Source organism: Notolabrus celidotus, chromosome 23, assembly GCF_009762535.1.
Source record: "Notolabrus celidotus isolate fNotCel1 chromosome 23, fNotCel1.pri, whole genome shotgun sequence".
In the NCBI taxonomy this organism is placed as follows: domain Eukaryota; kingdom Metazoa; phylum Chordata; class Actinopteri; order Labriformes; family Labridae; genus Notolabrus; species Notolabrus celidotus.
The window spans coordinates 23,876,940-23,887,831 of record NC_048294.1 but is presented as its reverse complement, the minus strand read 5'-3'; the positions used below and the strand labels follow the sequence as shown (position 1 = coordinate 23,887,831).

Below are 10,892 nucleotides of genomic sequence, written 5' to 3'. Positions count from 1 at the left end.
TCATGAGCTGTGGGTCCTGACCAAAATAATAAGACCGCGGATACAAGCGTCTGAAATGAATTTCCTCTGAAGGGTGTCTGGGCTCAGCCTTAGAGAGAGGGTCAGGAGCTCAGACATCTGGAGGGAGTTCGGAGTAGAGCTGCTGCTCCTTTGCGTCGAAGGAGTCAGCTGAGGTGGTTCGGGCATCTGATAAGGATGCCTCCCGGACGCCTCCCATTAGAGGTGTTCCGGGCACGTCCAACTGGGAGAAGGCCCCGGGGTAGACCCAGAACTCGTGGAGGTATTATATATCCCGCCTGGTCTGGGATCACCTCGGGATTCCCCAGGAGGATCTGGAAAGTGTTACTGGGGAGAGGGATGTCTGGGTCAATTTGCTTGGACTGCTACCCCCGCGACCCGACCCCGGATAAGTGGAAGAAAATGGATGGATGGACAGACAAGTTTCAAATATTCATCTGGAATAAAACCAGTGTGTTAGCTACAGACCTCCACATGCTTTCTGAGGTTAGAGACGGCTACACCACTGAGACAAACCAAACACAAGGACACCAACAGTTTACGGTCTTTGGGATCTGATTTCAGAAAAGAAGACTCATCAGCTGACTTCAAAGATAAAGTAGTGAGTAACTAGAGCACTGATAGAAATTAAGAGGAGTCAAAAGGATGATATTTGTCTTTCAAAAGGAGTAAAAGTAACACGTTCCCCCAAAAATAATACTCAAGTAAAGTACAGATACTCAAAACATTTACTTAGGTGAATTTACTTTGTTACTGTCCATCACTGCTGATGAGTCTCTTTGAGGTTGGGAACAGGGCTGTGGACAAATCTAAAGCAGTCATGCTTTGTGACGCCCGACAGAATATCAAAGGGAGCAGTAAACAATGAGATCGACAAAGTATTAAACATGCACTCACATGTTCAACATCCATCCGCTGCCCTTTGTGTCTAAAAAGGGGCGTTTGTTTGCAGCATGTCTAACAACTCAACTCATTTTTATTTATACAGCATAAAAGTACAGCATACTTCATAAAAGAACAATGAGACAGAAAACAACAGCAACTGATCCAAGGCTAAGACAAGATAGAGAAATGTGATATGAAACACTTAAAAAAAAAAAAAAAAATCAATCAATTAAATAAAAACCAATCAATGAATGAGAATCAATTAAAATACAGTTAATAATAAAAAAATGTAAAATCAATTAAATAGAATCAATCAATTAAAAAGGAATCATTCACAATACAATTAATGAATTAAAAAAACAATCAATTAAATAAAATAAATCAATTAATTAAAATGAATAAAAAAATCAGTTCATTAATAAAATATAATCAATACCATCAATCCATCCATCCATTATCTTGACCGCTTATCCCATTAGGGGTCACGGGGTAAAATCAATACCAGAAACATGAAATAGAATAATTTAAAGAGAATATGATAGAATACTAACAAAATATATCAAAATGATGCTAAAATGAAGTTGGACTTGACCTGACTTGACTTGAAGGCTTATAGTGTGAGGCTGTGGAAACTGTGGTTTGATGTGCTGTAGAAAACAGCTCCAAACCCTGACTACAAAAACAATAAAGAAACAAATCTTAAAACATTAAAATAAAAAAATGTGCTAATCAAGGTCTGTAAAATTTCTGAGTTTTGCAGAAATTAAACAGTTTCATGTGTAAATAAATCTGGTCTCATAAGCCCAAAGATGCAGCTGTACTTCACAGCATGCAACATATTGCAGCGCTTTTGTATTACCAATTGTCCACTGTGCTGTGTTGTATTAACTTTTAAAACATGCCCTTGAATTTGTCTGATCTGCAGAGCCCTGATGTTTTCAAGCCTCATTGCCATTTCTCCTCTGTCCTCCCAGCATACTCCCAGTATTTTCCCAATCCAACCCCTGCCCACAGTCTATCTCTGATGCACTAATAAACTTTTATACATGTTGCTCCATCAGTTCCCGTCGGTGCTGTTCAAAGGCCGGGTGACGCTGTGCGAGGCTCTGTGCTGCGAGGGGCTCAAGTGCTGCGTCTCCAAGCTGGGGTCTCTGAGGGCCGAGGCATCGGCGCTGCTCTACCTGCTGATGAGAAACAACTACGAGTACACCAAGAGGAAGACTTTCCTTCGCACACATCTGCAGGTACGATGGAGAAGTGGTTTCTGTTTGTGAGGCGGAGAGGTCAAAGGTCGGACCCCTGTGTGCATTCATATAAAATAAAGACCCAGACTGTCAGCACACTAGGTGGTCTGTTACAAGATTTTTCATGTTCTCAGTACTTGTTTACCCTCATTTCCACCCTGATCTTTAGTGTTTTGACCGTACACACACTCCTCAGACTACTTGAGTTAGTGTCAAAAGGCTGAGGAAGAATCTGAAGAGGAAGTTTAGACTTTATTAACTTAAGAGACCAGCTGAGTTTCTAGTTTTTAGCAGACTCTCACTGATGACTGACAGACCATTCAGATGGAATGAGGTGTTAACCCAACTCTTACTTTCCCTTCATTTGTTTCTTCTAATCCTCATTTCCAACCATTCATCCATTCTTTCTCTCCAGATCATCATTGCTGTAAGCCAGCTGATCTCTGACGTGGCGCTGACCGGCAGTTCTCGTTTCCAGGAATCTCTGTCTATCATCAACAACTTTGCAAACAGTGACAAAGCCATGAAGGTAAAGTCAAAGCCAAGTGTCCCCCTCTAGTTTATAATGATTAAGAGAAAGCATCGAAAGATAAGATCAAGACTATAAATTACACTTAGAAATCAATCAATCTTTATTTGTATAGCGCCAAATCACAACAAACATTATCTATTTTAAATTATTAACAAAGACCCAAGACAAGATAAGACTCAGTCTTATCTCATCTTAATCCACCACCTCGCAGTATTTAGCCTGTTACAGTGGAGAGGACAAACTTTCTTTGACAGGCAGAAACCTCGAGCAGAACCAGACTCATTTTAGACAGCCATCTGCCTCGACCGAGTTGGGTCTGGAAAGAGGGATAGAGGAGAATAAGAGAGAGAGGGAGCTGTGATAGTGATGAGACGAGTAGTAGTAGCTGTTGCCGCTGGAGTCCAGCACGTCCGTATCAGCTGGAGTCTGGAACGTCCACAGCAGGAGGACGTCTACGACAGCTCAGAGGAACCTACGAGACAAGGGAGCTCAGGGACTCCAGAAAGGTCTATGGTTAGTAACTTTAATGGGACAGGGAGAGTTAAAGTAAGTGATGAGGGGGTTGGGGGGAAGGGGGTGAGATAGGATCCCAGAACGCCAGTTCCCCCGGCAGTCTAAACCTATAGCAGCATAACTAAGAGCTGGTCCAAGCCTGATCCAGCTCTAACTATAAGCTTTATCAAAAAGGAAAGTTTGAAGCCTACTCTTAAAAGTAGAGAGGGTGTCTGCCTAGGGGGGGGCCTGATAACTGAAGGTTCTACCTCCCATACTACTTTTGGAGACTTTAGGTACAATGAGCAGGCCTGCATGCACGGAGCATAGTGCCTAGTTCTAGAGGGGTAACAGGGTACTATGAGCTCTTTAAGATTTTTTAAGCCCACTCTCTAAAGACCAGGACTGCTTTCATTTATGATACATCCTCAGTTTGTTATGTCACCCTACGATACAGCTGATATGATATCGCAAATTATAAACAATTACAAGAATAAGTTGACGATTACCAGTTATTTCACACCTGGACCTACTCCTGCAACATTAATGTGTAAAATATGATTCAACATTAGTTTAGTTAGCAGCAGCATTTATACATAGAGCAATAACAAAACCTTTCCCCAGAGGATCTGGGGATCATAATATTCAAAAGATTCAATATTTACAATTCCAAGTCCAAAGAAGTGTAGACACTGTGTAACATGTTGGTAACAACTGATGTTCATGGTTTTCGAATCATTTGAATCTTGAAGTTGTTTTAAAAAAGGGAAAAGACAACATTTACTTACTGATTAAAAAATACATTTTTAGGAAATATATATGCACATTTTAAATTTGAGACCAGCAACACGTTTGTTTGGGACCAAGCAGCAACCTCCGGTCATAAAATATGAAGCCCATGCAGAAATGTTATAAACTGCAGTTCATTGAGCGTCCACTTGAGGCTGGCTGCAGAAACACAGGAAACCACATACACACCCATTCAAAGAAGACAATCTTTACAACAGAAATAAACATGTTTACAGCCTGGTACAAAAAAACGCTTGGCTCTATCTGCACTCGCTGTACGGGCGTGAATTTTTTTATAACGCAAGAGTTCCAGAGATATTAAGATTACGAGTTTTGCCCAAATAAGGACATGACTGACTAGACTGACAGGCGGGAACACTGTAGCTGTTAGCTAGTAGGCTCAAACCCCGCCTCTTTACCTCACACTAGCTTGACTTAAGTTAGGTTGAATTCAGCATTTCCAATATGGCTCCCGCTGATGATCTGCTTCAAACAGCCCTTCAGAAACAGATGGATGACATCACGGATACTACGTCTATTATTTATACAGTCTATGGTTTGGACTGAGACAACAAAACACTGAAAACATCTTCCAACTAATGAGGTTGCTGACCAACAGCTTAGTAACATGACTTTGTGTGAAAAGGAGACTCCAGAGAGGCTCAGTCTCTCAGAGGTAACGATGGGAGAAGCTGAGACCATTTCAGATGAATGTTCCTCAGAGTACACTTCCAAAGAATCTGGAGATATCATTGTCTACAGCACATAATATCATACAAAACATCTGGAGAAATCTCTGTACAGGAGTTACAAGAGGGAACAAGACCTGGCTAATACTGGGAGGGCTGTGATCTTCAGCCCTCGGGTCACTGCATCAAAAACAGGCTCAGTGTTCACCATGTGCCAGATGTTGTGAAAGTCTTTGCACTATGAAGAATAAATATAGGGTTTAAAGGGTTTTTAAGCAATCAAATTATATTTTTAGACAACCTTAATTCTAAAAAGAGTAGTAATATAAATATCTTGTCATGTCTGCCATTCATTAATATCTTTTTTTCATTTTACAGAGTTACTACAACTGTAAATATGGAGCTATTATTTTTGCAAAAGTATTTGTAATTGTGTGTAATGTATTATTCCGTTTGGTCTGATGCCGTGCAGTCTGAATTCTGACACATGATTAAGGTTTTCCAGAGATATGACAGAGTTTTTCAGGCGACATGATGCTTTTCATCTGAGGTCTGACACCTCACTCTGAGACCTGAGGATGTCCCAATATGTACTATGGGACGTAGCCTGGTAGCCGGCACCTGTGAGCCTAAGTTTGGGGTATTAAAACCATCACCTCACACAAGGTTTTTTTTTACGCATTTGTGGATCACACACACACGGCAGAACTATTGCAAAAGGCACATGTAGACAGACAGCCAATGAGAGGAACGCCTCAGTTGTAAGCGAGGACTTGTGTGTATTTTTAGGTCATTGGGAAAAACACTAAGACTTTTAAGCCATTCATGACGAGTATGCATTTTTAAATTGGTCTAAAGATTTGCAGTTCAGAGTCCACATTTACAGAACTGTGTACAGGTTTGTGGATTCATGTACACATTTGTAAATCATTTTCGTAGTTGTAGATATGTTTGCATATTTGTAGATGTGTGTATGCATTTGTGAATCTTTGTACGCATTCGTGGATCATATTACACAGTTACAAATACGTTTGCAACAATAATAGCTCTATATGTAAAAACCATGAAACCCACAACACGTATAAAAGGGACTATGAAAATGTATCAGAGGTTACGCTTAGCTTAATTTTTTTATGTTAACATGAGCAATTAAAATACATTTAAGCACCTGCTTTAATAACACTTAATGTTGGGAATCTATGAACAGAGCAGAGCTGTTCTCAATAAGACTTTGTTATAATTCTCAAATTAGAAAAAAAAACATGACACATAAGTAAGAAGTCCGGGTTGCAGTGGCTGAGTTTTTGCACTTCTGTGTGGATCTGAACCAACCTTGCAACCTTCATCACAACAGTCCAATCCTACATTTGTTCAATCGAATGGCCAAATTCCACACAATCTGTGTCCAGTCTGTCTCCGATCTGTCACAGCACCGGATCTGATAGGTTTCTATTCTAGTCAATGTGTTAACTTCCACTGGATCCGCTCCGTTGCGTTCCGACCGCGTCTCTGATCCAGCAAGTCTGAGTCCTCTGGATCAGATACACAAGACTTCTATTTTTGCCGGATGCCGGAGCACGACGCATCAATCTCAACAGAGCAGATGGAGCGGGACAGGAAGTCAGGTTTCACCAAAACAAAATGAAAACATCCGGTTAATTTTCAGAATAAAACACTCTGTGTTATCACCAGATCGTATTTCACTTAACTACAACAACAAACCGTCATGATGAGCAGAGCCAGGCCTGGAGTCAACAGGTCAGAGGTTTTCAGAGGACCAGAAAGACAACATGGATGAGGAGAGGAGGAGGAGGAGAATCCTTGATTTAGTAATTGCCGTGGGAAAACCTCGGTCACATGACTCCAGCTGTCCTGAGGTCCTGCTCCATGCTGTGTTCTGAAAACACAACCGGTGAAAGTTATTGGACGAGAGAGCGTGAAGCCGAACTACAGCGAATCGGAGACGGACCGGACACGGATCTAGTGGAAGTCCCTTGTTTTTGTCAATAAATAATGGAAGACTTAAACACAGAGGTTTGGTTTCTGAAATGCTGGAAGTGTCCTTCATGTCTTCCTCATGAAACTGCTGCAACTTGATCCTCTTAGTTGGAAGTGATGACGCTAATCATGGTTTCTGTTCCCTCTTTTCTGTGCTCGGATTGGGTCACACACCAGATGAAGTGTCTCACAATAAGCTGATCTCCAATCTAGCGGGGTACAATCATTGGTTGCACATTCATCTTAAAAGCTGTCTCTGTAAAACAATGTAATATACAATCCCTTTAAATACCTGTGCGTAAATGTGCTGCTCATTTCGCCCTTGATTTGTCTGAGTATTCACAAGTCTGTTCCTCTTCTCTGAATGTGGCAGTCTACAGCATTCCCCTCTGAAGTGAAGGGTCTCACCAAGCGGATCCGCACAGTGCTGATGGCCACAGCCCAGATGAGAGAGCATGAGAAGGACCCAGAGATGCTGCTGGACCTCCAGTACAGCCTGGCTCGGTCCTACGCCAGCACCCCCGAGCTGAGACGCACCTGGCTGGACAGCATGGCCCGAGCACACCTGAAGAACGGAGATCTCTCGGAGGTAAACAAAGAGACTTTAAATGAGTCAGTCTTTTCATGACTGTGTTATCTGTAATCATTACCCAACCATTGATTCTGAAAAATGTGCAATACAGGATTGGCAAGTTTTGGCTTTTCCTGGTGTTCTTTCTCTCACTTTCAGGCCAACTTTAACACGATCATTATCTTCTTTCTCGATCACTGCAAACAATGACATCCCAAAACACAAAGAGTGATCTTTTGTGGCTTTATTTGATTGTTGGCAACACCAAAAACCAGAGATTATAGTGGTGAGACGGATAGTAGTAGTTGTAGCAGCTGGAGTCTGGAACATCCAAGGCACCAGGTACCTACAAGACAATGGAGCTCAGGGACTTGAGAAAGGTCTATGGTTAGTAACTTTAATGGTCCAGGGAGAGTTAAAGTAAGTGATGAGGGGGTTGGGGGGAAGGGGATGAGATAGAATCCCAGTGTGACATTGCGCCAGTCCCCCCTGCAGTCTAAGCCTATAGCAGCATAACTAAGAGCTGGTCCAAGCCTGATCCAGCTCTAACTATAATTTTAAAGCCTACTCCTAAAAGTAGAGAGGGTGTCTGCCTCCAGGACCCGAACTGGTAGATGATTCCAAAGGAGAGGGGCCTGATAACTGAAGGTTCTACCTCCCATACTACTTTTAGAGACTTTAGGTACGACCAGCAGGCCTGCATGTTGGGAGCGTAGCGTTCAACAGAATTATGTCTTTATTTTTTTACCTCATTTTTGGATTTCTTTCCTGAACTCCTCTCCTTCATTTGTCCGTCTTTCATATATTTTCTTATTCATTTGTTATCGTGTATAGTGTTTCTCTTTATTATATATTTAGTGCAGATGTTTAACTTAGTTGTTTGTGTCTTTTAAGTTGTAAAATATTATCTTGTATTTTTTAATTATTTTTTTTATTCATAATTTTTTGTCTTTTTTTTCATTCTCTCCCTGAAAAAAAAGTTTTCCTGGAAAGTAAAAGGAAGTGAAAAAATATGTCAGTATTTGTACCTAACTCATAAACCTCAAGGTGGACACTCCCCACCTATAAAAAGGACAAAGTTAAGGAGGGCAGGACCAGGACTGAGGAAATATGTGAAGAGCTGCAGCTTTCAAACTCAATGAACACATCACCTGACAGCTTGCAGACCTTTGAGCACCTTCTTGTTTACAAGCTGTTGATAAGCTGCCAGATTTGCTTGACGGTGATTCATGATAAATGTTCAGTTGCAAAATGAGACTCGATAAATAAGACTTTCTTTTCTTATCACAGCTCAGCTGCAAACACAGCTGTGACCTGAAGAGTTACTGCCAGCAGCCTCTGTGTTTCTCACTGACTCTGATTTTTCATCGTGTTTAAAGCTGCTCGTTTCACTCCTGCTGTGAAATATGTTCTCTTAATCGGCTGCTGTTTGTTGTTGTTGTCTCCACAGGCTGCCATGTGCTACGTTCATGTGGCTGCGCTCGTAGCTGAATACCTGCACAGGAAAAGTAAGCCAACACGCCCAACTCCACACGTACACATGCACAGAAAGAAAGCTTTCAACATCCTTTATGGCTTTTATTCCCTCTGTGACGCTCACACTGGAAAATGTGTGAAGCATTAATCGACTGCCCTGGTTAATATTTAACTGACGCAGAGTACTAAATGTCAAACCACTATAATCAAGTTTATTTACATTCTTATCTGACACTAGAAAGACGGGTTGCCAAATCTTGGCACAAGGTTGTGCTCCTCCAGGAAGATTTGCCTGCACTGGTGATAAAAGCCATGCCAGTTTGTTCCCTGACTGTTGTTAGATACCGCACGCAAACAGTCCGCAGACTAATCTAAGCACAGTGGCGTCAAGCAAAAACACCGTGTCACAATGCTTTTAGACACACTGTCATATTTATCTCATGCAAAACCTGCAGTCGGATAATCCCCTAAACAAATATGAGCCAGTGTTTATCACAGAGGAGTGTCAACGGACAAAGATAACTTGAGAGGTGAACAGGTTCCATCATTTGTTTGGTGTCTGGACCCAGCAGTGCTGATGTGTCTCTGCTTTATCATGTGATTCATTTTAAAACAGTCACCAAGCATGCAGTACTCTTTAATGTCTCTTTTTAATTCTTCCAAATACAGAAAAAAAGAAAGTACATCAGTCGTTTCTGTTTGGACTTTAAGAAGCAGCATCTTCTTTGTGTGAGAGAATTAGAGATTCATGTCAACTTCAGAATCAGAATCAGAAATACTTTATTTATCCCAGGGGGTAAATTCAGTCATTACAGTGGCTCTATACACAATAAGTTATACAAACACAATAATAAGCTCTGTATAAAATAAATACATGGTTGAAGTCCCCGGAGATCAGGAAGAGGGCACTCTGGTGGCCTGTCTGGAGCGTTGAGAAGGTTGGACGCCGTAGTCGGGTTGGCAGAGGGGAGATGTAAACAGCTACCAGTATGACATATAGGGTTACCAACTTTCTCTCTACTAAATAAGGGACAGGTGTACAGTGCAATGGTGGTGTGAGCATGATGTGTGGATTCAGCATATATTCATATTCTGATTCAACTGGAAATGCAGAAAGTGTGTATATTCCCTTTAATCCTTACTGTATCATTATGTAACCTCATATGAATAAACTGCAAAGAAACCACAATTTGGCTTTTTACACCAAAAAACAGGCAATATAAAAATGAAATGCAAAAGAGGAGTATGACTCACCAAATGTACTTTTTCCATGGATACTTTTTGCTGCTCTTGACTGACTCAAGCAGTCTTTTGTCCTTTTGCACAGCCAGAGAGAAGTCCTTACATGACGAGCCCCAGTTTACAGATCTTTGAAGTCCATTTTTGATCAGCTCTGTACTGCACCTGTTTCTTGAGTCTGACCATTTAATGGCCATCAGACTTTTTGCAGGACTTGGTGCATTTGCGCTGTATACAACTGATGCACGTGAGGGGGGCCTGTGATTGGATGACAGGCGGTGTGATTGGCACATGGTCTGCTACTGCTGTTTTATCTGACCTAGGATCTGTAGAGTGCTGTCTGCTGTATTTACAAGAGTTAATAGTCAATATACGGGACAATTGAGGTCCCGTATTAAACAAACCAATATACGGGATGTCCCGGCTAATATGGGACAGTTGGCAACCCTAATAACATGTGAGATCTCCCTGTGCAGATAATATGTTAGCTCATCCATCTTATTATCCAGAGATCTCATGTTGCCCATGTTGAGAGAGGAGAGACACAGCTTCTATCTCCTCTCCATAAACCTCTGTCTTCTTATACCAGCTCTCCTCCTCGTAGCTCTATGCCTCCTCTGCCTCTATGCGTCCTAAATCTCCAGAGTTCTGCAGGAACATCCAGCGGCCCGAGCCGATGAGCCGGCCGGCTTCAGCTCAACCAGCTGAGCATGAGTAAAAACAAAACAAAGCGGAGGTGCAGGGAAACAGTAATGTGAGCAAAAGTTAAAGTTGGTGATTTCATCATGAAAAACTGTCCACAACTCTCACCAACGGAAGGCCAAAAGAGGTCACAACTTCAATAAACTGCCAGAGAGAAATCTGACAAAGTTTGATGCAGAAAGAAGAAAAATCAGAAAGAAGAATGAACGAAGAGGAGCGACTGTAACAGGCTGCATGCACAGTTGGTGCATGCGCAC

General features: G+C 41.7%; 1 protein-coding gene across 4 annotated transcripts in view; it reads left to right on the top strand.

Moving 5' to 3' along the window:
- The window catches only part of dock11 (dedicator of cytokinesis 11), a 139,291-nt gene that overhangs the window by 95,990 nt on the left and 32,409 nt on the right, over nucleotides 1–10,892 (top strand). For all 4 annotated transcript variants that reach the window (XM_034677073.1, XM_034677077.1, XM_034677075.1 and 1 more), the window contains 4 exons: nucleotides 1,965–2,147; nucleotides 2,563–2,676; nucleotides 7,021–7,236; nucleotides 8,669–8,726. In XM_034677073.1, the coding sequence (XP_034532964.1) occupies nucleotides 1,965–2,147; nucleotides 2,563–2,676; nucleotides 7,021–7,236; nucleotides 8,669–8,726 (571 nt within the window). The remainder of the gene's footprint in view (nucleotides 1–1,964; nucleotides 2,148–2,562; nucleotides 2,677–7,020; nucleotides 7,237–8,668; nucleotides 8,727–10,892) is intronic.